The sequence below is a fragment of the Nestor notabilis genome, unplaced genomic scaffold (genome assembly GCF_000696875.1).
Source record: "Nestor notabilis isolate BGI_N333 unplaced genomic scaffold, ASM69687v1 scaffold28806, whole genome shotgun sequence".
NCBI classification, from domain to species: domain Eukaryota; kingdom Metazoa; phylum Chordata; class Aves; order Psittaciformes; family Psittacidae; genus Nestor; species Nestor notabilis.
The window spans coordinates 12,727-38,667 of NW_009932873.1; the positions used below are offsets into that span (position 1 = coordinate 12,727).

A 25,941-nucleotide genomic window follows, 5' to 3' on the forward strand; every position below is an offset into this window, starting at 1 on the left:
GAGACCCCCAATGGGAGAGGGGGATAAAGCAAATTTGCCCATCTGAAGTGCCTGGCTATTTAGTGCATGGAAAATCCTTGTTACACATGTGGTGACATGAGCAGTTCCCATGCAATTGGCGAATACAGATAGTTCCAGCCACAAGTCATCCTAACACCTTCATAAGTAGCTCTTCGCATGGCAGCTTGATTGCCAGGAGGGAGTGCAGAGTCCAGTCCAGTGAAGTAAAGATACACTTGCACATAAGCACACCCTCTCCCCTCAGACCTGACCTTTGGTTCAGGAGCAGTGGCAGGCAGGGTGTACTATATGCAGAGGACTAGAACTGTCACTACCCAATTAAAAATAGAACAAAAAAAGGCAGATTAAAAAATTAAAATGTGCTTTTGATACACGGAATGAAGTCAAATAAATACATTGATTTTCTTTTTTTAATGTCTAAATACATTTTTATATCCTACACCCAAAGCTCTGTACATTTGGTTTGGTTTTTCTGTTCTGAAAAATGAATTTCTGCGAGCAAGGAGAGGAGCAGAATAGAATAGACTCCCTCACTGACAAGATAGTGCAGATGCCCCACAGGAAAAGCACCCCATGCCCACTTTGCTAGAGTATGGTTCACGTTTGGATGGTCCAAACCCTCTTGTCTCAGAGTCCACAGGGAAGACAGCGGGTGCTGTGTCCTGATGCTCTTCATCCAATCTTCAGCCATGCCTGAAAACATGACTAGCTTTTGTCTGAAGAGGAAATGAAAAAAAAAAGGGAGAAAAAGGGTGGTGAGACGAGGGGGATGCAATGAGAGGTGAATGCCTAGAACACTAGTGCTAGCAGAGAACACGTGTTAAATGAAAGACAGCGCACCCATTTAACCTTAAGACCTTTGTCAGCAACTCCAGTGATTACCTCTCTAGGATGCCTGAAGCCAATTTAAAGAGACCCATGGCAACCACTTCACACAGCATCACAGGGACCCCAGAGAAAGGAAAGACAGATTTTAGTCATTCAGAAATCTTCCTTTGGGTCTTTACTTCAATCTAGGCTTCTTTGAAAGAGAAGCTGTACATCCTGAGATGTAGATCTTTGGCAGGTAGGGATGAGACAGCTTGTAACAACCTTTTCAGAGGAATGAACAAGCTCCTCTGCACATGTGAGTCTCAACAGATTCAACTGACCTTTCCTGGAATCAGCACGGTCTCAGCCCTGTGAGAGCTGCTGCAGTAGGTGAAACCTTTCTTGTGTGTGTGAGAAACATTACTTTGTGCTCTTTGTTTAATGTCTGAAGCTAACGTGCTATAGGCTACCAATTACAGACACTGTGGTTGTGTACCTGAGTGCTCTCCTGTGGAGGCTGATCCAGCCAGCCCTTGGCGTCGGAGAATGGTGTAGTCTTCCTCAACCTCCTAAAAAACAAAAACAAACCCCAAAACCTCAAGTGGCTTTTTCCTCTATTTATCAAGTGATCAAAGAGGACTTCAGATGGGAAAAGAGAAGTTTCATTGCAGGTGAGTGGACCAGAATCACCCATGTTGCACAATGACCCACGATGGATCTCAACTCCTTTAGCAGCATCTTAATCAGGCCTTCTATTTGTATGCAACATTCCACTTTCTTTCAGATTTCAGTTAAGTTGAAGTCTGGCTACCGACTTAACATGTTGGTATGCTTCATACATCAAGATGCTACAAACCTTCTACAGCAATGGCTATTACGCATACAGAACCCCCATCACATACAAAAAATTATTAAGTCTGAAAACATTGTTACTAGTCTACTGCAACTTAGCACCTTCATTTGACATTGGCAGCAGTATGCGACAGATTTGATAAGTCTTTTCATGTCAGGAATTCATATTCCTTAGGCCTGTGGCCCCTTCAGAACTCCACTGTTGCAGATTTGCACCAGGTTTGTCCTAGCCCTCAGGCATCTCTTCAAGTTCAAATCAAAGCAATAGACATACCCGCTAGCTCTAGCAGAACTACTTGCCTCTTGTAACCCACAACTTAATGCAAACAAACAACGATCAAGATTCTGCTTCAAAAGTTTCCAGAGATAAGAGCCAAAGACAAAAAATTGTATTCAAGCTTTTTTCTGAAACAAAACCCAAGGAGTATGAAAACCCCAATACTGTGAATAGAAACGCAGGATACCTTTAACTTTTCAAGGTCATCCTCTATCTTCTGAATATACTGCATCATCTGCACACGTGACTCTATAGAGAAGTGAGGGCTTGCTACAAATGAGCAGGACTCTTCCACTGCTCCCCAGCGTGAAGCCATCATCTCCTCAGCAAACGGGGAGCTTCCTCCATCTGACTGGGTGTCCCGTGGGGAAAGTGGCTGCTGCTGTGCAGAGTCCAAAGAGGCGCGGCCACCTGCGGTGCACTGGAGAACTAGAGATGATACCTCCTCGTCTGTGGAGCTCTCCTGCACTGTTCCATATCCATCAAGGATCAAATAATTTCCTGTTAAGAGAATAGCTTTTTACTAACACCTCCAGCTCAATAACCACCAAGAACCACTGAACTAGAGTAGACTGTTTAAGCAGACTTTAAGAAAGGCAAGTGGTGAGAGGCCCACCTCCAAGGACATTTTAAAATGGAAAAGAAAATGCATTTTTGAACACTACTCAGAATAGTGATTATCTCAGAACAGACTAGTTTGGTTCTGAATTAGGCTTCAGAGATTGTGCCTTATTTCTGGACTGCAGTTTGAAGATTACATGATAAGATGAGCTAATCACCTCCCTTCCTGTTGTTCCTGAATGTGTATTTCTATTATAATGTCTGGAAAATCTTGCACTTACACTAATGGCACCTGTCAAATCAGACGGCTAGATTTCCACTTGCTAGCTATGGTACTGAGGATGCTTTTAGACTGGTTAGCTTGAAAATTCAGCTTGCTGATGACATGTTAAAAGATAAAGTAATTATAGATAGAAATGTTTTCACAACCTGCACCTAAAAATGAGCTTATGTTCAATTTCTCTACAGTATTCCAGCAAAGCAAGCACGCGGAGTCAGAACTGACTAAAAACCAGGTCTATCTAATTCTGATGTCCCTGCGCAGTTAAGAAAGTAAACAGCATAAGAGACGACAAATAAATTAGATGCTTTGTGTTGTTAGCTCAGTTTTAATAATTTAAAATATCTCAGTAATTCAGGGAAAGAAAAATTGTTTTCAATATGGAGTTGGAAGGCAGCATTCAAATAGTCACAGATTGGCTTATTCACATTGACAGAATCCAATTTGAAAATACAAGCATATTTATGATAAGAGATTTCAAGACCAGGAGTTATATAGAATCTACCTACTAGCAGCTATTTCTACTACAACATGCACAGGAGATAAACCTCAACTTGTGTGCTCAATTTAGTGCAGTGTCACCATGTTGGCTGATTAAAACTTACAGGACTTTCTAAACACAAAATAACAATATGCTTTTAAGAGCTTCAGGCAGGAGTAAGGTCGCAAGACAATTACAGCGCAAAGCTAAACTCTAAGTTTCTTTTCTGAAGCTTGATCAGGAGAAGCCAACACAGTATCTACGAAATAGCATGAGTCATGAGGGCTCTGTGTGTACAGACTACGGAAGTGCTTTGCCTTCAGGGAACACATTTTCCCTAGAGATCCTAACAGTCAGTTGAGAGATAAAGTGGTCCACTGGCAACCACAGTCAAGAGCTTGCATTGTGCCCAGTGCCTCCGTAATTACAGTCTGCCACTATATTATTAACCCCACAGTATTGCAGCTTCTGCTTTCATAAAACAGAGAATTAATTAGGTACATGTTTGCACAGCCATTTTCAGGGCTAAAATGACTGTCAAGGCACAAGAGTTGACTTTGTCCTATACCATATAAGCAAGAGAGGAAGTCTCTAATATTGAATCTGGACAGACTGTCATTCAACAAGTGAATTAAATATGCTCACCTGAGATCCGTATTTGCACATCCTCTTCCTCCTTCCTTTCCATTAGTTCACTTTCAGATGGATTTTCATCACTGTGAGCTTCTCGAGCATCAAAAAAATGCTCCCCACTTTCATCAGCACCCACCCCTTCCAGCTCTGTGGCTGAGATCTCCAGATTCATACTCATGCGGTCTATTGCTAAGTTACTACTCGATCTGGGGTCTCTCTCCATCAGCTGCATGGCATCTCCTGAAGCTGGCGATTCAGCTGAAGTCCGGAGGCCATAACTAGCTGTAGACTCATTAGTTCCGGTTCGTGGAAGAGCTCTGTCTGTTCCAGGCTGGTGGAATTTGTTATTCTCAGGGTGCTGTAGTCCAGGCTCATTTGCACTCTCTGTTTGGGCTTCTTGAGAAACGGTCCGAAACCTGGGAAAGCGCTGCCGGTCTTCAAGGGTCCCCTTCTCAGAGAAGCCAAGCTGCTGTACCAACAACTGTTTCAGCAAGCCCACTGCAAGTACAGATAATGTTCACAAGGCTTCACAGACCATAACCTCCCTAACGGTGATTAACCCAGGCTACCCTTTCAAAAAGGTGTAGCTCGTAGCAGCCAGCCCTCTCATTGCTCTTGGTAGGGAAAACAGGGATAAAAATAAGTATATTAGGTCTGAAGCCTTCCTGCACATTTTACAAGCGAGAGCAAACATGTCAGTACAAGTTCCATCTTGCTTAGGGAAAAAATCATCTACTGAAATTACCCTGCAAGTGAGCTGAGTGCAGGGGAGCACACAAGTTTTTCCCATGCCCCAAAACTATGGCCATAAGAGGGGATTCCCACCGGAGAAAGAAGCATATTGAAAATATTCCACTCAACTTTGAAATGACAGATCAAAAAAAATATTGAAGACACATTTTTCCCTAAAATTTCATGCAAATTTATGCTTGTTTGAACTTCAACCCACATTCCTTTAGTTCTCAAATTATCCCAACCCAACACTTCATATTAAGGACATATTGTTGAAAACAAAAATGCAATCCTGTCAAGAGCAGAACGCTGTTCATTCTCACCATGTAATGCTCATGTAACACCCAGGAAAAGCTATGATGTCATACAGCATAACAGTCACTCATCTAAGTGGAAGGCTGTTGTCAAAATGTGAGTGACATATTGCTGCTGTTAGAGGGCTGCTCTTTTAAGTCTGAATAGTCATGAGATGCTAGGGCACTGCCTTTGCATACCCCACAGATTATTTTAGCACTGGTCTCTGAAAACAAGTACCAAGAACATTCATACAGCATTCAGAATTAGAAAAGGACTTTGAATCCTCTAAGAAGGAGAAACATAAATGGATCAAAAGATCTGAGATAAACTATTAGATAGCAGAGAACTGTTGTTTACTTGTACAGAGAGATGGAAGAAAGAATTTGGGCCAAGGAGATGAATCCTCTGCATGTTGGTAAAAGCAAATAACGGAGAAGCAATACAGACTATTCCCTCCACGTATAACTGAGGGACTTCATGTCCCTTTCAGAATTGCCAAGAGGAGATACATGGATTAATGAATTCATTCAAATTTTAGGAAGTTATATTTAGGAATTGCACTGCTAGATCTGATCAAGTAGGTTGCATGGCTCTGCATCCTTCCTCTGAAAGGATGTATGCCAGAGAACAGAGGAAGTGATTCAAAATCTTCTAATACAGAATCTGTCCATCCGGAGAATTTCTTCACAACACACACAAGTATTGAGTTAATTATATCCAACCATGTCCCAAGTCCTCAGAAAATCCAAACCTAGACTTTGCCAAGCTCTAGTGTATCCAATATGTTTGCGTGGTACAGAAAACCATGCAAAATCATGTTCTGCAACTCATGCAACCTCTCCTATTTGGCTCCAGTCCTATGAAAATAAGTCCACAGGCTGCCTGCACTGTCTTTTAACATCCAGCAATGGCACTGTAAAGCACTGCACAAAGTTCTGCAATATAATTTTGTCATCAAAGCACTTCTTGGCCAGTAAGTAACAACTCATTACCACCATCATTTTATACATGGCAAATCCACAGAAAAATGAGATGATTAAAGCCAAAGAAAAGGTCAGTATATGAATTCAGGACTTAGAATTTCCTGCTGTCAGGTTCACTTTGGTTTGCTATGCTGTGATCTACAGCACAGAGAGAATCGATATTTAATAGAAATGGGCTTTATTTTAGCTCATTGATTCAGATGGTTGACCTAGAAATGCCCATCTCCACATCACGTCCCAACCAGGCACTACCCACAGATACTTACAGTTCCTTAATGCATCCAGTGCCCACTGCCCTTCTGATACGGAGGATAAACTGGTGGTTGTGTGTTCATAGCATGCAGAAGAGTCTTTAAGTGTCAGGTCTGCCTGCTGCACTTTATCAAACTGTCCTTCTGATGCAAGAAGACTTTCTACCTTGGACTTTTCAGACATGATGAGTGAAGAAGACTGAGCATTCAGTATTAAGGGAGATTCGAGGCCCAAATCTTTATCTAGTAAACAGAAAACAAACAGATTAAGGTTAAACAACCATGTCAACTCTGATAAACTGCAGAAATTTCTGCTTCCCACAGAAAGCTCTGAAAACACTGAAAAATACAGTCCTTGAGCATGGGCTTGGTAAAAGGCCAATTCTTTCTAGGGGAAAAAAGAATTTTTACCAGTAATTTATAAACCAGATAGAAACAGTAAAAGGTACACTTCTAAGAGGCTCAGTATTACTTCTCCACATGACTCGTAAAGAAATCATTTGTTTCCTGAAATGTCAAAGCTACCAAAAGATCCCAAGCCACAGGGAGTATGCCTTGGTGTATTTATACTCCATGTGCAAATCTACTAACATGATTTATCTGGTCCAGAGTTTTACCTGGACTTCGTAGACTACTGGCAGGAATGTCATGCTGCTCTTTGAGCTTCTGCTGTTCTTCTTCTTCACGCTCTTCTCTGCAGGGAGTAAAGAATGAACACGTTCTTTTAGTCACATATATCTAAATCACTGCATGAGAATCCATGCTTTGGCTCGCAATCTTTGAGCAGAAGAAGGGGTACCAGAAAAAGAAAAAACAGCCCTTCCTCCTCCAGCTACTTTTACTTACTCGCCAGGTCCAGACTGTGGTAATGGAATCACTCTTCTGGTACTCCCCATTTTTACAGTCCCTGCCATCTGAGCTATAAGGTCCTGCCATCTGCAGTAGAAGCATCAAATAAAAACATGCAAGATGTGAAGCATAATGAATACTTGTCTATTTAAAATCTCTTAAATCCAGCTAACATTATTACTGCTTTTCTTGTCAACAGAAATATCTTTTTTCTTTCTTTTTAAATCCTGTTACATTCAATCCCCAGTATTACCTTGCAGTCACAAGTGAAGCACGACAGCATAATGCTCACCTCACTAGGATACAGATGCAGGATTATTTCAGTTACTTATCTGGCAGTCAGTCATGTTAGACCAGAATTGCAAAGGTAAATAACTGTGTTTTTAAGGTCAGAAAAGGGTCTGGAGTGAGCCAGACAGCAAGCAACAACAACAGAAGCACTGAGTGTATGTATGGGGTAGTTTTTAAATACATATGTGTTTATATGTACACACACATACACATACTCACTAGTGTATGTGTACACACCATCCCCCTGCTTCTTGTAAGTTGGGAGAGACTATCCTTGGGTACTTCCTACACAGGCCACCATAGCGACATTTTCAGCTATGAGAGAAGGAACTCAGGTAATTCACAGACACCTGCACAGTTACTACAGGCAAACAGATGTAAAAGATCTCTTAAGTACAACAAATGAAGCAGCAGATGGAACCGAACTAATTACTTACACATTCTTCTCTGACACAGTCTGTGCCACCAGTTCATAAATGTGAGCGCCATTTTCTGACATGGAGATGACGAAGAAAGCTTTGTTATCTGAAGCAACATGGAAGAAAGAATTTAGCTAGATGCTTTGTCCTGCATAGCTTCCTGAAAATGCCTAAAACTGGGAATACCCCCATAAGAAGCAATGAAAGAAGAGTTCATTACATAACCCCTCAATGCGGTAATATACAAAAATCAATCTTTCCTTATCCAGGAAATTTGCCTATTAGTCCTGAAAGAAAAGAGCCATTGCAGCCCAAACCATTTTGAAACAGATTTAATTCTCCTCTTTTCCTTCTTAATAATTTCTAGAGCAGCTTTCATCTAATACAATCAGAGTACTTTAATTTAGAAGTCTATTTAAAACTCAAGCCATGCCTATTACTGACGCAAAGAAGTTAAACAGCTCATACATACGAAGTAAGATGTTGGACAACCAAGAATTAAGCCTACACATTTTCTCATGTTCTACTCTGAAACTCTATGGAAAAACATCTATCCTCAACTGATGTCATCTTTTTTGGCTTCCTCTCTTCCTTTCTCAATTGGTTATACTGACCTGTTGCCACCTGACGAACCAGAACAGTGTTCAGTTTGATGATAGGACTGAAGGTGTGTTTACTGTCAGCTGTTGATGCCAAGATTTTACTGTGACACTTCAGTACCAGTTTATCATCTTGTTTCTGCAACAGCACCAGAATGTCCTCCAGAAGCAGAGTGTAGAGATCTACATGGGGTGCAAAAGAACCCAGAATGAGTTAAAGAATTCATAGTTTCGTATCACACCCCTGCAGAAGGAAAAAGGCTGCATTTTTGATTACTCATGCAGAGGCAGTAATCAGTGCTATGCCATTCTAGGCAAACCTTGCAAATTTTCCTCATGAAAACTACATCAGAAAGCTACAGATGGAACTGGATCACCTCATGACTGACTGCTGTGTCCCTGCATGGCCTTAATGATACTCCAGCACATTTGAGAATTGACAAGAATAATTTAATCAGCTCTGAGCAACACATAGGCATTATTACAGGTGGCAGTAAGAATCCTAACTGGAAACTGCAGAAATGCTTTCTCTCTCTCTCCTTGTCACCAAAACCACATAAACCTGAGTCAGTCAGTTGACTGAGCAGGACTCACCAATAGTTTTGTCACGATTAACCTTCCAAGTTAGAGGTCCTTCGTGAAGCATTTTTCTCTTTGTTAGATCCAAGTTCTGTCACCAGGGAAAAGAAAAAATAGTATCACTATGGAATTTCTGTGGAAGCAAGCAATGGTAAAGCATGTGAACATCAAAGGGAAGGCTAGGATAGGTACTCCACTTTGGAGATGAGCAGCTAAACCCAGCCTGGAAAAAGAAATGTGCATCACGAGTACGGTATGCTTGTAAACCAAAATCTTGAGAGAGGTAGGTGCTATCACTGTTCTTCTTTTGCTGCTCTTTTGCAGATGCTGGGGGTCATAGGGTAGAGAATTATCCTAGCAACTCAAGATACTAAGGCATCAGGATGTTATCTGATTGCTAGGAGGAGTTTTTCCAATAAAGCTAGCAGTTCCAGCACTGCAACTGGTTAATGCTTCAGCACTTGATTTGCAAGTCAAGTGTGCCTACAAATGATATACTGATATACAAATCATTCCAATGATCTGGTGGACTTTATAATGTCAATGGATTCTTCAGTCATTTCAGTGCTTGTGACATTTAGATCTGCAGGCAAGTAGAAGTGACAATTTTCACAAGTCATTCCTTCCAAGTCTCAGAGTCTACAATCAATGACAGCAAGATTTCATAACTGACAGCAAGTTCTTCATTTCCTAACTAAAATGCTTGCAGGTTTATTTGTGGAAGGATCCATGACACAGTTTTACAGAAAAGTCTTCATGTAAAATTTTTCTGGCTACATGCTGACTTTGGGGAAGATAGGGGAGTGATAAATAAACAACAGACGATCTATACAAGATACAAAGTTAGTCCTGCTCCAAGGATGTGGAGCATTCCATTTAACAGCAGCTGAGGGCAAGTAATCAGCTTCACTAATGTAACTGCAAGAATATACAGGGGCCATGAAACAGTACTTTTAGCACTGGACTTAAGACTTCATTGAGCTGTACCTGTGGATCTTGCATACAAATCAGTCTGTGTACAAGCTCCTTGGAAAGCTAACTGCATTGCAACACCTCATGACTCTCTGAGGCCTCCCCAGTTCCAACAGCACAACAAAGGCATGCAATCATTTGAGAAATATATCCATAAGACAACCTATGGTCCATTGGATCTCTCATGTGCGATAAGAGTACATTAGCTTGAGAACCATTAAGGTTTGTTTCAGAGAATTTACAAGCTTCATCGACACAACTCTATGCAGAACCAAGTTGTTACATCCACAGAGACATTCAGGAAGGTAACAAAACTCAAATTTCTGAGACTAATTGTTTAGGTTTTGTACAGAAACATTCATCTCCAAGGACCATTTGATTGTACATCAGAAGACTATAGCAGAAAGATCCACAAACTGAACAATAGGGTTGCAATCATGGTTTACATAGAGACTGGTTTAATGCTGTCACTCACCCTGAACTCATCCATCATGGGATCCTCAGACTGTTTCAAGGGTGACAAGTCGAGACGACGCTGGTAATCTTCCAAATGCTGCAGAAAATGCAATGAAGAAGAATTACTGAAACTCACTGGCATCAGAATGCAGGCAGTCATGAATACTTCCACACATTCTCAATGCCCAGGATTCCTCTTCTCACAGGAATACTTGAGCCACAAAACATCTTTAGCACAATATAAAGTCACTAGTACAAAGACCCAAGGAGTCTTCAACAGCTTGTTGCCCTTCAACTCTCCTCTCCCCAAGCCTTGATGCTCACTCCGTTCACCTCCTACCTGCTTGTTCTCAGACTCTTTGACAGCCTGGTTCACGTGGTTAAGGATCTGACGACAATGATCTGCTGCTTTCTTCACCTTCTCTTTCTCTTCAGGCAGTTCTGCAAGAGCAAAAGGAAATGAAAGAATGCTTTTCAATAAAGGCTGAAAAAGCCAGAAATTCAGTGCAGTTTGCTGACCTCAAACTTGAGAAAGAACTTCAATTCACAAACCAGATACCAATAAAAGCGCTGCATTTCAAAGGTGAAATGACAAAAACACATATGTGACAGAAGATAATTTATTCTGCCCTGCACAAGGCACTGGCCTCTGATTAGCACTACTGCACAAGCACAAGACTTGTCACTCTCCCTTTTTGAGGTGCTTGTGGCAACTATTCACTCCACAAACATCAACCTGAGAAGTATTCTGAGGAATCTATAAAGGTGGTGGACTCTACCATAGTACAAAGAAGGTCCTGGGGCAGATACTTAAGATGACACACAGAGCCAGCTAGCCAAAGTCCCAGGATTTGGCAATTGACTACTGGCTTCTGCCTTTCCCCCAATCCTTTTAATTTATTTTGGAAGAAAGAGAAACAAAGAAACATAAAGCAAAACATCCAAAAAATGTGTTACACAGTAACATTTTCCAATCAGATTGCCTGTGTTTACTTGAACAGCTCAGGAAAAAACTATCTCTGGCTACATTCACACAGCCTGATGATAAAAACCATAATTGTTTGGTCTTCCTTTACAGCAAGACCAAACAAGAGGTATCTTTCCTACTAACATCACTTGATCATATACAGATAGACACAGGTGAACCCCATCCATTCTCACTACCATATGCCACATTAAGGATTTAGTTAACAGGCTAATAAACAAGTACATCAAGGATAATGGAGTATCACATACTTTCCTAATTATGATTAGAGACAACTTGTAAATGCAGTATAGTTTTTATGAGTAATGAAATTACACTGCGGCAGGTATCTGCTAGTGAACCTGAAAAGCTATTTTGTGGTATTATTAATCTTATTTTCTCCTGTTCTGGTGGAACTATCTTTCAGAGTAACACATCCTAGCTAGACTTCACCTTCTGCAAGAACATTAAAACATTCTGCAGTGATTTAAAGATTCAGCAGATGAGGAAGGCGGGCTACATTAAGATTCTGTTGGTGTCTGTTGTGTAGGAAAGTACTGCTTTCCAAGTTCAGTCTGCTTCAGATTCTTAGTTGACACTGTATTGTATTGACCTTAAAGAAAAAGAATCAATTTGTCCTGTATTACTTGCTTTTATTCTCTCCTTAAAGAAATATGTTGATTTGCCATAAGCCTTAACAGTACATGATTTTTGCTTAGATTCTATAATGCTTTCCTTTTCTTTAATTCCTTGCTCAGAAGTATGCCCTGTGTCTAGTCAAGCTTGTTTAAGCAATGGAATAACTTGATAGGTTTTTATTAGATTCTTCATTCTTCACATTTTTACGTTTGTAATGGATGATTATGGATTCCTGTTACTGAAGATCTTATTCTTTTTCTCTCTCAATTGCATCTACATGGAAATTGGAATTCACTTAAATGCGTTTTCTCTTAATAGTTTGATTTAGTTATCTTAATGTCCTGAATTCAGGAAAAATGTTTATCAGAGCATATTTATTATTGAAAACCAATTTATTGAAACAAATAGATTATCATCTTTAGTGATTTAATTCTTTCAAGTTATTTCCATCAAGACTGCAGAAATGAGTTAGATATATCTAGAAAAGTACAGAAAGAACAGGCATGCTAATGACTATTCAAAACAATAGCACAAACGCAACTTGCCTCTCAGCCAGTTCCTAAAGATTTGGTTGCTCAGAGCATGTAATAAGGAAGAGTTACATGATACCCGCTCTTTTTCCTCCATTTCTTTTTCTTCTGAATGTAATGCCAGCTACTGACATTATCACCTACTCTTCTACAATCAGAAATATGAGGATGCAGAGAAAACACTTTCTTCACTTTAATTTGGTTGCTGTAATCACTAAAAACCATTAATAACCATAATAGTGTAAAACTAAGAAATGGGTGAGGAACTGGAGCGTGGAGAGAAGACAGGCAGGAACTCATGGTTTCCTTCTTCAAAAACGAATAGCAAATCAAGTTGTTTTGCCAATAACTTTCATAAGCAGAATGATTTGGTTTATCTTCAGAACTTTCGCATTCTCCCTCCTCTAACATTTTGAAACTACAATTATTGTATTGCAACTTTACAGGTCGGACACAGGGACTTTGAGCAACCTGCTCTAGTGGAAGGTGTCCCTGCCTGTGGCAGGGGGTTGGAACTGGATGAGCTTTAAAGTCCCTTCCAACCCAAACCAGTCTGGGATTCTATGATATGCTTTCAAATCACATTTGTCTAGAAAATCTGCTGAGATGCACGCGCGAACCCCAGCGGAAAGGCTTTACCTGTGTACTTAGCAATGTTATCCAGCAGAAGGGGGTACTTAGTCAACCTCTGCATCTCTGTGGGAATGATATCCTTCAGCTGCAACCGTCGACACAGGGGATTACTCTCAGCATCCTAAATTTAAACAGCACAATATGTGCATTTGTCATTTTTATTAAGGCAGTAACTACCTGAACATGTAACATCCATTCATCACATAAGCATCTATTACTTCACTTTTCAGTAATTAAATACAAGACAAGAAATGCCAAGATCTATCATTCAGACAACACATCCCCTCTCCATTTGCAATTACATCTAGGAAAGGCTCATCACAAAAGCAGCAGCTTCCTTCCCTCATTACTTCACGGAGGCCTGGTACCATCTCCAATCAGTCTCAATCACCACCATACAGGGAAGACATCAGTGCAGGCTTTCACACTACAGCAAAACTACAGTACATTTTTCAATGTAACCTCAACCCTTGTATTACCAGTTTTCCCAGCTTGTGGTAATGAAGATAATGTTCTCTCCTCCAAATGCCACATGTATTCAAGCCCCTTTCCTGGCAGGCAGAATAGGTGTATATCATCTGTCTTCTGCCCGTGATATGCATGAAAATTGCACTACAATAAGCAGTTTTCCCCACAGAAATATATATCCTTAGGAAACAGCTACCTCAAGTGAGATGCCATCTCCTGCCTGGGACAGCATGTGTTTTCCTGCATCCTATCAGGACATTCTGTGTTCCCCAGAATGAAAGGCTCCTCCCTCCAGAAATGATTAGCAGAGATAAATACGGTATTGGAAATGATCCCAATCTGAAGACAATGTCAGACATGATGTCATTAATTATAACTACTTTATCTACAACCACTCATTATGCTATGCTGGCCATCAGCCACATCCTCAGGCAACTCAAACCCTTGCATTAAATTCACCTGCACAAAAGTCTGGAAGCGAGAGTCCTTCTTCTGGCGTGACTTGATAACCTCTAGAGCAAAGGGCTGGTTACTGCAGAAAGTGGCAGTTGCATGTTTCAGCTTCTCTTCTGCTGGTCCACTAAACTGTGCCAGAAAGCAAAGAAAGCCAAATTTAGACAGTCTCAAGTTCAGCATGTGCCACATGCAACAGACATTTAGCCACGTAGCACAACTGGTCTTGCCAGGAAAGAAAGGAATTGCTGGCAAGATACAAGAAGTAATTTCCACCCTGGTTTTAAGGCCTTGTCTTCCCAATGTACTGACAAACCCCTTTACATCTTGAACTCTACAGTTCTCCTGTCTCCAGCTCTAGCACATCCAAACCTTTCCATAAATGCACTGCTGATTCACAGGGAGAATAAGAGTGCCATGTCTCCACTGGCAGCCTTAAGGAGGGCAGAAAAAAATGCACTCAGATGAATGACAAAGGATTATTTACCAGAGTACTGGGCAGCAAAGCCAAGACCAAGGGTCATCCTGCTTCTCTGGGACACCCATGTTTAAACACCAGAATATAACATATGCTGTTATTTCCTAAACAAAAGTGTTACCAAAACATGGCTAGGGGAAGTGATAGCCATAAGCAGGGCTGAGAAATGTGCCGCAGGTAACAGATGGTTAATCTGTTACTGAAACTGCAACTCTTCCCGTTCCTGCTACCCAGTCTGTGATGCAGAGTAGTAACTCTTGAAAATACTCTAGAGAATGAGATCCTGTGGCTTTTTGTTTTAGCCACTTGGCCAGAACACTATGTAAGGGTATATAACTACTAGCTTAAGATCTAGCTTGCTCCAGCAAGTATTTTCTTGCTTTTTTCTAACATGGAAGAGGACTGAAAGGGTTGGAGGCGTTTCTTTACCAGCCACATCTGATTTTCATTTTCTTCCTTTTTTCTGGAATACTAAACAAACAGTGGGATATAAAAAACTACAAGAGACTTCTGCATGAAAAGCTGAAAAGAATAAGCAAATCAATCTTCAATCCCAAATTAAGTCGGCTTGAAAACAAACAGCAAACAGGGAGATTCCCAAGAGAGAATTTGGTTTTTCCTAAACAAGCTACATCACTCCTTCTCCTGTCATTTGGAGCTCAGAAAGGAAGCTATAAAAGGTTCAGCTATATGAATTGCAGGATTGGAAACGGGTATTTTTACCTATCTTTTAATTGCACCACAGGCAACACAAGACTTAAATCTCAGTGTTACTGAAATAAATTGTGTCATTACATTTTTCCAAATCCTACTCTCACCTTTATGTCTCCAAAATTACCTTTCTACTCTACCCACACAGCATAAGAAAATTATTTGTTCTTCCTTAAATTACTCTTGTCTCTAGTCAAATGAAAATCCTACAAGTTTCTCCTGCTTTCGTTCAACCCTCACTCTCTAGTTCTGTGTTGACTCCATAGAAATGACAGCTCTAAGACCTTTAATTCCTATTAACTGGGAATAACCTTTCCACTTAATATATATATTATAACTAACCTCTGGCACTGGTTGTCATTCTAGGAAACATTATTTTCAAGTCTAAGAAAGCAAAAAAGGAGTTTACCCAGGAAAGCAAGTCTTCCCCAATTTGGCCAATAACAGATGTCTCGTTCCTTTTTCGGACAGCTTTCATCTGATCATTCAATGCAACTTAAAAAAAAGAAAAGTTAATTTTATTAATACTGCTCAAATGGTTTGCTTGATTTTCAGCATTTATTTTAAAATAAAAGCTATTCTAGGATAAGACTAGATTTGTAATGATTTCAATTAAATTTAAAAAAAGAAAGTGTCTCACGACATAGTAAATTTAGCAGAATATCTAAGAAGATGTTGCCTAACTCCTTTGCACTTCTGTCTCCCCTGTCCTCAAATAACCCTTAAGAACCCTTCCAATCTTATCTTTTCTGAGGACCTCTGCCCTTTTAAAAACATAGGAATGAAGTAGAACGCACTTCAATCCACCTGCATAAAATTATACAAGTGATTATTCAGTGGCAGAGCCAAACCTGATCTTGAACAGTCCTTTCTCTACACAATTAGGAAGGGTTATCCTTCAAAACCACCTGCAAGACATCAATCTTTCCAGATTTGTTTTCATATCCTGTTCAACAACAGCTGTAACATTTTGAATGTTGACCTATAAAGACCATTCATCAGAGTATTGCTCCTTTTATCAAAGCATGAATCAGCACAAGAGAGCGTGCAAACAGATAAAACAAGTATATACCGGATGCATGCATTCTTTATCAAGGTATCTTTTAAATCAGAAATGGAAAAACAAACTGTGTGCAAAAAGAAGAACCACCTTTCTGAAGTGTTCTTTCTCAGCTGAAGTGTTTTATGAGGTTGCCTCTTGTTTGAGGGTCACTTGCTTCAATTTTTCAGGTATTTGTATCCAGAATTCCAGCTGACAGTACAAAGCTGAAAGGCACCTCAGCTGCTCTTACCATGAAGGCCAAGGATATCCTCCAGATTTGAAAAGATCTTCCGTTTGTCACTGGAGCTCAGGATCCCTTCCCGGGTGACACGCTGGTAGAAGACATTGTGCAGAACCTTCAGCGTACGGACATGAGCTCTCTCGGTGTAAAACAATTCTGAAGAGAGAAAGGAAAGCAGAAGTATAATTACCTACTTAAAGAGGTGAGGCAACATGGGTCCAAATGTGAAGTAAATAGAAGTCAGAAGTATGAACTTCGAAAAGCTTCCCTCACCAACATTGCCCTTGCTGGCTTATAATCCAGTTTGCTCCAGAACAGAGCACTCTGCTACACTTCCACGTTTAAAGAACAAAGAAGCCAACTGATTCATGACTCATAGTTTCCCCCAAACAAACAGAAAGCTTTTAGCAGCTCATATAGCCACACAGAGTGTTCTGCAGGATTGCAAAACCTGAAAATCAAAGATGAAGCTTTGAAGATGAAGTTTGGTAGCAGCTTTCCATTGGCATCATGTGCTTTCCAACAGTCTAGGCAGTGCCTCTTGCTTTCCTTTACAGAACATGATACTTCAAACTGGCCTTGCAATGTCAAACCACTTAATATTATTACTTCTCTAAGGACTAGATCAGTCTCATCTCAGGATACTTTTCAGTAACAATTCCAAGTTTCACACATGAACTCTGCAAACCATGGCCATGACTTTGAGCAGATCAGTGAAGAAAGACCTAGCTTCAAATGTTAAGAACTTCAGAGCTCCAAAGGACAGGTTTCAACTTTGTGCTTGGTGAGCTAGGGAGGAAAAAAGTCCATATCCATCTCACCATTAATCACTTCTTGGCGCTTGATTTCATAGGGTTTCAGCCCCATCAACACTTCTCGGCTCACGAGTTGCTGCCAGTTGGGAGGGTCCATGTCCATGTCAAAATCATACAGCTCATCTTCACTTTGTACATCTGCGAAACCAACACTGTCCATCCTAACATGAAAAAATATGTCAGTACTTCCCACTTTAGGCATGGATGTAAGGAAAAAGAAGATAAAAATTTAAGTATATATAACAGTTGTGCAGCATTATGAATACGCTCTCCATAACAGCTGGAGGCTCTTACATGTCTGAACCTACAGGCATATTTTCTAATTTTGCCCTTCACAGAACAACTAAGAGTGAATATCTGTTCTTGCAGTATTTCCATAACACTGGTTTTAATGATACAGATAAAAGAAGTCAATTATCGAGCTGGTGAAAGGACAGGTTACAATTTCTTTCATCCATCTAACTGTAGATACAGAGCTAATAGCAACACACAGATTTAAAAAGAAAATATGGAAATCTCATCTCCTTAATCCATCAATTCAAATCAGTAGATACAACCATCACTACACTTCACTCATAGATCACAGGGCTTATCAGCATATGATTCACTCCACCTGTCCTATATATGGATGCCAGTGCCTCATTTCATATATGTATTATTTAGAAAAAGGGAAGATCATGCAGACAACTGTACTGGCTCAGAACAAGGAACACTACTGCATTCTACTTTATCACCTACCACCATCTAAACAAATCCGAACATCTGTAAGCACACTCACTTGCGAAAAGGCTTTGGTGTTCCCATGTCAACCATTCTGCAAAGAACAAAAGAAATTATTAGGGAAGCTTATGCAAGAATTTCACCCCACTCAGAAATTTAGTATCATTTCAGAGTAAAGGCCTAACCTCCTAAGTAGAACATGTTGTCCATCTGTCAGCTTGACCCTGATACACAGCTTTCTAGCACTACCATAGGAGCAGTCACAGACCACTAACGACTGCTTCTACAACAATGTTTAATACAAACAATTGGACTAAGCTTCAACAGCCATTGTCACACCAATTCTCTTCCAAGGCTCAAGCAACAGAGTACCATTAGTTACCTCTCTGATTCTCCCTCCTCCTCCTGCAAGTTTTCCAAAGGAGATGGAAATTCAAAGGTATTATTAGGTGTGCGGGGTGTGCCATCCATAGAGTCATTAGCAGGTGGAGCTTCTCCAGTCTGCTTCAAACCTAAACAGAAAGTAAGTATGAAATGTCAAGAACTGTAACAAATTAGAGTACATTAGAGAACTTCACAGCCTCTTCATAGCCTCTGTATTCACAGCTCCATTTCAGGTTAGAGCTTGAGGAACTGAATTCCTAGGCTGGTAAGAAAAATCTCAGTGACAAGTGATTCCAGACAATACTGACTTGTGCTTACAAAAGCAGGCACCTGAGACTGTGTTCTTTTCCTGTTAGATGATCCAATGCCACAGTTAAGAGAATCCACCTAACAACGATTTCTGGCCTTGATAAGATTTCCTAATTTGAACCAGAGACTACAGCAGAAAAGATGACTAAAGTAAGGAAGATCATGATATAAATGATATAATGACAGATATCTAATGATAGATATCATTAGATAAATGTCTAATGATGTAAAATTATTTCCTAATTTGCCAAGTTTGTTGCATCAGTCAAGGTCCTTTCCACCCCTAACCATCCTATTATTCTATGACCAGAACTGTGCTTTGCATATCCTGGTCACAACACAATCTTTAATCAGTCCCCTCTGCTAGTAACACCCTACCTGTTTCGCTGTCCTTGCTTCCCTCTGGAGAGGAAAAGGGACCCACTGCCAAAGGAGACATTGGGTTGGCAGGTGGGTATGGCCCATCTGTTCCTTCACTGGAGGACCCACTCTGGCGCATCTTGCTAGAATCTGGTGGCTCTGGACTAACCGAAGATGCTGGAGGTACATGCTTTAGATGGCGGGGCTTTTGCATTTCCATGGCTCTGCCAACTGAACAAATACAGAGCCGTTATACTGCTGAAAGAGCTTTTGCCTGCTTTCAGTGTTGAAGAGAGGAAGAATTTCAAGACAAAATTAGGTTTGTGTGTCTTCAAAAACATGTTTAAAAGAAAAGGTTTACTAAGTCTTCCTAGCATGGATTTTTAAGACAGCAAAGACTTTACCGGACTTTCAGATTAATAGTCAAGGAACATATATTTGCTTGTTTTACATACTTGCACTGCTATCATGTCGACTTGGTCTCCTTGGTGGGCCCAGAATATTAGGAAAGCCTCTTCTCTTTCCTTTTTCCTCTCCTTCTTTCTCTTTCTTGATACTTTGCTGCATAAAAGCAAAGCAAACAGATCACTCATTTCTTCAAAAGTAGTTATTAACTGAGACAGTGACTAATTCTTTATAACTGCAGGAGTTTGGTACAAGAGAGTTTTATTTCTAACAAGTTATTGAGAGGTCAACATCCTGCAACATCAGAGGCAAAGACAGCCTATGGACAGACTATAAATGGTGTGTAACAGGGTTAGCAGCAGGGTGCCACAGTATCTTAAGAGATACATCTGTTATAAGCAAAACCTCACATACTCTGTATTTAACTTAGCAGGAACTAGAGATCACTCTCCTCCCTAGAGTATGAGACTAATTTACAGCAACCACTAGCACCCTGTTTCTCTAGGGTACAGCATCCTGCGGCTCCAAGCCTCCATAAGCATATAGACTCCTATCTGGGAGACAGAAGTGCAACTTACCTTACCAGTTCAGAAAGGTGTGAATGCCTGAACTAACCTTTTTGCACTGGCAGTGCAGAACTGCTCGTAACACTCTTAACAGTTCAAAAGAAGCTGGAATGCTGGTGAAAGTAAGTAGCTACTGTGACCAGGGACACCCCCATACTGTGGGAGAGAACTGAATACACCCACAGAGATGGAGTTTTAGTGGAAACATTCATTATATAACTAGAAAGTGTGGGTGGCAGGAAGAGTAGCTTTCCTGCATGGTGAAGCATGAGATTTTGGGCAAGTTTCTTAAGAAGAAACTAAAGCATACAGGCCAACAGCCTGATCTGCCTTAATGAGATACTCATGTGATTCAAGGCTGTATCAATTGTAAGAAGCATTTCTCACCCCAAGTTTTAATAAGGCTAGAAATATGAAAACTAAGCAGCTAGAATTCAGGCATACAGGTAAAGGAAGAAAAAAGACAACTCATTTCTAATTCACGTGTCTGAAAACATATGTAGAACCCAATTTCAGCTGTTAGGTTTTCCATGCAGCTCAGTAATCCCAGGTCCTCTTGATGCTGCCATGAAGACTGCATAATCATACCAACTTCTCATGTGTCATGCCAAAGTGGATTCTGAAATCTAACTAAGCACACATGCTGGGCAGCTTTAAACAAACGCACTCTGGCCACAACACTACTACCTTGATCTTTGGCAAGAAACCAATACGGCCACGCTTCTGCTCCAGGTTCCGAGGTTCTTTAACTTTGACTCCCAGGTGTTTCATGTAAGTAAGAATCACATACTGCATTGTGGAACTGCCCAATATATAAAAAACAAAGATGATGGAGAATAAGGAGAAAAGTCAAATGCAAAGTTCTGTTGAGAAATTAATTATTTTTAGATTAAAAGAGGCTGGCATCTTTTGGGGGTTTTGTTTTAATATGAAACAAACTATCACAGACAATGGAAAAGATTTGGCTAATACCAGCATTTGTTCCTCTCATAAGCAAAAGATGGAGTATATAAAAGGCATATTAGCATAGGAGGTAAATTAATTTTGAGCATGACACAGAAGGTCCTAAAATGATATACCAAATATATACTTTAATTCATATTATAGTTCTGAGTTGTTGTAAACACTAAGTAACAGTAAAAGTTAGGGTTGCTGTAAAGAGTATAGTAAAAGCTATCCAGACAGTTGTGTACAAACTGAACAAGGCAAAACACATAGAGAAAATAAATACCAGACCAGACTGAAACAGCTACGAGACAAAACCAGATGAAACAAACTCTCAGCAAGAGTTAACTTTTTCAGATCTGAAACAAAGGCAACAAACTTCAGAATCAGAAGAGGTTAGGAGCAAGAGGTTTATGCTCGGAATTCAAATTAATTATGCCAGGGGATTTAGAAAATCAGAGATTGTGGCTACAGCCAGCAGAGGGCTGTCTTATGCTACTCAGCAGAACACAGAGCCAGCAGTGGGGTTCTTACATCACAGACCAAGACTACGCAAGTTCTATTACCTCTTATCTTCTTCCAAAGGCTGAGATGTCATCCTAAAAACAAGACAGAATTTAAAAATGAAGCTCCAAAACCAATTAACACCCATTCATATCCACTCAGAGCATCAGCTGCTGTGTTCAAAGCGTCCTTTAGAATGTTAGAAAGTCCCAGGGAGGGGGTGTGGGGAAGGTAAACCAAAAAGAAGGCTCATTCAGCTCACATGAAAAGGAAAAAATGGGTTCTGAAGCTACAGGTTTCCACCACCCAAAAACAAGACTCTGATCTAATAATGCAGAAGCTGACAATGACAGCATTATTTGAACAGCAGCTTCCTTGAAAAGATATATGGACTTTACCTATTAGCTCACTTTTGGCTATCATTACTCAAACATACATTGATAGCAGAGGAAACGATGTAAATGTAGTGATGTCAAATTGCTTCTATTTCCTAATTCTTTTACTGTTGTTAGTTTCAGGGTAAAACCTTTTCCACCCCCACAATTAAACCTGCTATTACTCACAAGACTTCCTCAATTTTAGCTATAATCTGTTCTGCACATGCTCTTTCCTTCTCCACTGCAATCCGGTCACGAACTCTCTCTGCATCCAGCTTGGTTAGCTCTCCTTCTGCCAGGGTCAATCCCATACTACGTTTCTGCCTGAAAAATGCGGAGAGGGAAGCATCACTTGAAATTGAATACTGACCTGTAACGAGGAAAAGCAACCTCTTGACATTCATGATGTCAAACAGATTTTATTAGTGGTTTCCATATGAAAATGGAGAAGTCGTAACATTTCTCCGTAACATTTGTGCTCACTGTAAAACTCAGCTAAGATAGCCTTTGGAGAAATTATGTTGTATGCTATTTGTCAAGAGAGGCAGCTATTGTAAGGGTCAAGAAAAAGTAGTTACTCTTTTTGCAGCATCCCAGGTTGTATGCTTGAAGCACAGACTTGAATTGAGACATTTTTAGGGACAAAAAAACGCTCTATTATTGAACGCTTGTCTTGGTCTAATGTGTCATGTTGGCACTGAGCTCTTACAACTCCAGATGAAAGAGCATACTAATTATCAAATTCTACTATATGCCCATGACAACTTTCTGAAGTATTCTGTGCCCAAAGAGGAGAGAGAAGGAAAAAAGGAAAATTAAGGGGGTGAGGGGGGAAGAACGAAGATATAAGCTGACAGTAAACACAGCTAGTGGGAAGGTTTTATATCATATCACCTAAGAAACAATGTTCTGAAATTGCTTCCAATAGCCTCAAGGAATGAAGAATCCAAGCTCTAAAACTGATGTTGCAACTAATTACTTTCAACACAGTGTCAAAAAACATTCAAGGATTGGTCACAGAGTGACCCTGGAGGCCCTCTCCAGTGGCATCTTCCTAGTCAGTCCAAGATGAATTACTATGTCCCTTGAGTTTGGACTTTCCCTATACTGAACACGCTGACTGAAGGCAAGCATGAATTAAACGAAAACTACATGGATAACTGTTGTTACCTGAAATCTTCCAGATTCCTTTGAACTTCTGGACAGACTTTATCTTGCATAGTTTGTATAAACTGACGATGAAGCTCTTCAGGAAGGAGTTCTGGCCTTCTTCTGTCTGTAATTCACAACAGATAATAGATTATTCTTTTGGACTGCCTCAGACAGTAGAGACACAGAAACAGATATCCAAGGCAAGAGCACCCTACCTAGTTCTAAGGAGATTTCATCTGGAACTGGAACTTTTAGGTTCTGCAAAAGAAAAGCAAAGCTGCAAGAACATACACAACAAACAGCACCCCAATAAAACACACAGTACAAAACACACAAGAAAATCCCTTCACTAGCCGAAATCATACAGTCTGAACACCTGATGGTATAAATAAATATATCATATATATTCAAGACTCCCATCTTGAATATATATTATATTACACAAGAATTATTTAATCTAAAGATGTGGTACTAGCCTCTGCTACACTATCTGGTAGACCAATTCAAGACAAGATAGAAGTTTCTCAGACTTCCCAACAGACACATAAAATTTCCCAATCCTTGTAATAGCCACATCAATATATGCAGCAATTATCACCTAAAAGACAATGTATAACAGCTAGAGCTTGCTTACATATTATGAAATTGTTTCTTCTATCAGACAACACATTCACTGTGATTTATTGAGTTACCAGGCACCTAAGGCTGTAATTTGCCATATTCACTGGTAACATTTAAACAAGAAAACCTTTACATTTTGGAGGTCTTAAATAACTCCTTTGTTTTTTCCAGTTCAGGAGAGTAGAGAAATGTCAAAATCAACTTGCTAGATATGCTTGAAAATGAGAGAAATGACTGGAACATACTGCAGCTCGGTCCAAGAAGAACTGGTAAAATTCAAGGAAGACACGCCGAGTCTCTTTGGAGTTGGTCTGCTTGTACAAGTCTGTGTAAAGGTAGCACAACTGTAGGAAACAGAGGGGAAGAAATTATTAAGTAATACCACGAGAACTCAGATTCTAACACCCCTAACTCCAAGTTTTCTTTCAAGTATTTCAAGGTATTCAGTGTTGCTGGACTGAAACTCTTCCTAACTACTTTCAGCCATCTAGATTGCTCAGGTAACCTCAGCTGGGCTGCCCTGGTAATCAGCAGAGAAGGGAAGGGTGAGGTTGGGCAGGAAAAGAAAGACTCAGGGGGATCAGACCCTCCCCATAGAAAACTAATCCCACCTCCCTAGGGTGCAATTGCATGCTTTCAAGAGCTAAATACTCATTTGTAAACAACTAAACATAAGGGAGGTTCTTTCCATGCTTCTCTTCATTTATGTGAAATACTCTCATGCCTGCACAGGATCTGCATTTCTCTCCTTGCTGATACAGCCATGTCACTGACAATGCTATATAAGAACAAGGAAATCCTAAGACACTGGTTAACACTACCAATTTGGGCCAGGGCAATAATTCCAGATCATCTTACCAATGCTGCAGGGTCAAACTGGGATACCACATGATGCAGAAGAACAGCCAGGTGAGCTGGGCGTGATTTCAGGAGCTCAATGTTTTGGAAACAGCTGCACTGTCCATTAATCTGCAGACAGACATGGAAATTATTTGAATTATTCAAGAAAGCTGTTGTTAGAAAACCCAGGAAGCTTTGTTCCAACATCTTAGCTCCTCATTTGTTTAATTAAAGTAAGAACTCATCAATTCCAGAACCTTTGTGATGCCATTCTAACATCCCAGAAAGAGCTCCTGAGCACTGAGTACAATATAATGAAATATAATTGAGAGCAAAGGACTGCTAAAATAATTCCACATAAATATGTCAAAAGCCATGGCAGCTATACTGCTGTGACAGTAACAGAAAATACCAATGATGGCATATTGTCATAAACTCCCCAAATGTTTTTATTGGGCAAAATCAGCAATAACAGGATTCTCCCATTCTTAATTCACCACACAAAAACTGCTCAATAAAAACAAGTCATTGAACCAGCTGCAGTTTAGGCCCAGAGAAAAAGAATTCTGGTCAAGAGAGAAAAGGGGTGGCTAAAAGTCATTCCCACCTGCTCCTGTTCAGTGTCAAAGTCATCATCCTCTGCTCCAATGATCTGAGGCACCGCTCGGGATAAAGGACTTCCAACACTGGACTGGGAATCCTGTGGTGAGTCAGAAGCAAGGGAAAAGAAGGGTAGGGAAGCAAAGGAAGAAATGTACAGTGCTATTACACTCTTGGCACAGTAAAACTTCTTTACCAAGTTAGAAATACTGATACCAAACCCCAATGGAAATCCATGTGTCTTTACTCAACCTTGCCCAAGTTTGCAGTTGTAAGATCCCCTTACAAATGCTTCCCCCAAGTTACAAACACTCAGAAACATTAAATCAGATGATTCAAAACCAACTGCATCATATGCAGACATGAGCACATTAAGCAAGTGGCATATGACAAATGCCATCTTAGTACAAACGGAGAAATATGACTTTCGAAAGTGAAGCAAATGAGGGGAAAAACATTTCAGAAGCCATCCTGAGGAAGATAACACATTCACATAGGTCTGCACTTTCTGCTGTCTTTCACTTCTACCTAACCTTGAGGCTGCCCCTGACAATGCCAACCTCATAATGACCAAATATCCAAATATCCTAAAGAAAAGACTTTATCATTTACTGCTGGACTCAAGGAATGAAATATGTACAACAACTGCTGTAGCTAGTTTAGGTCCAGCTGTTTTACTGCTCATGGTATGTTTCTCGGCTCTAAATGTGCCTGCTCTTAAGCTCCATAAACATTTACTCAGCTAATTAATTTTCCCTGCACAATTTTAATTGCATTTTAATTTCTAAACCAAAGTTTATGCATGCTTCATCTAGACAGCGGAGAAACCCAGCAAGATTTT

At 40.2% G+C, this 25,941-nt stretch overlaps 1 protein-coding gene across 1 annotated transcript in view; it reads right to left on the reverse strand.

The window, feature by feature from the left end:
- Positions 1-365: 365 nt before the first annotated feature.
- ARHGEF12 (Rho guanine nucleotide exchange factor (GEF) 12) overlaps positions 366-25,941 on the reverse strand; it is a 39,462-nt gene continuing 13,886 nt past the window's right edge. The window contains exons 12-40 of the mRNA XM_010016603.1: positions 25,108-25,200; positions 24,519-24,629; positions 23,906-24,004; positions 23,255-23,297; positions 23,058-23,163; positions 22,074-22,211; positions 21,573-21,605; positions 20,749-20,863; positions 19,546-19,651; positions 19,109-19,321; positions 18,420-18,549; positions 18,096-18,131; positions 17,324-17,478; positions 16,512-16,658; positions 15,629-15,714; positions 14,037-14,162; positions 13,116-13,230; positions 10,684-10,784; positions 10,363-10,440; positions 8,931-9,006; positions 8,352-8,519; positions 7,756-7,843; positions 7,025-7,114; positions 6,796-6,872; positions 6,194-6,421; positions 3,928-4,413; positions 2,148-2,461; positions 1,328-1,400; positions 366-737 (exon numbers count right to left, since the gene is read on the reverse strand). Coding sequence (XP_010014905.1) covers positions 727-737; positions 1,328-1,400; positions 2,148-2,461; positions 3,928-4,413; positions 6,194-6,421; positions 6,796-6,872; positions 7,025-7,114; positions 7,756-7,843; positions 8,352-8,519; positions 8,931-9,006; positions 10,363-10,440; positions 10,684-10,784; positions 13,116-13,230; positions 14,037-14,162; positions 15,629-15,714; positions 16,512-16,658; positions 17,324-17,478; positions 18,096-18,131; positions 18,420-18,549; positions 19,109-19,321; positions 19,546-19,651; positions 20,749-20,863; positions 21,573-21,605; positions 22,074-22,211; positions 23,058-23,163; positions 23,255-23,297; positions 23,906-24,004; positions 24,519-24,629; positions 25,108-25,200 — 3,642 coding nt within the window. The 3' untranslated portion in view covers positions 366-726. The remainder of the gene's footprint in view (positions 738-1,327; positions 1,401-2,147; positions 2,462-3,927; positions 4,414-6,193; positions 6,422-6,795; positions 6,873-7,024; positions 7,115-7,755; positions 7,844-8,351; positions 8,520-8,930; positions 9,007-10,362; positions 10,441-10,683; positions 10,785-13,115; positions 13,231-14,036; positions 14,163-15,628; positions 15,715-16,511; positions 16,659-17,323; positions 17,479-18,095; positions 18,132-18,419; positions 18,550-19,108; positions 19,322-19,545; positions 19,652-20,748; positions 20,864-21,572; positions 21,606-22,073; positions 22,212-23,057; positions 23,164-23,254; positions 23,298-23,905; positions 24,005-24,518; positions 24,630-25,107; positions 25,201-25,941) is intronic.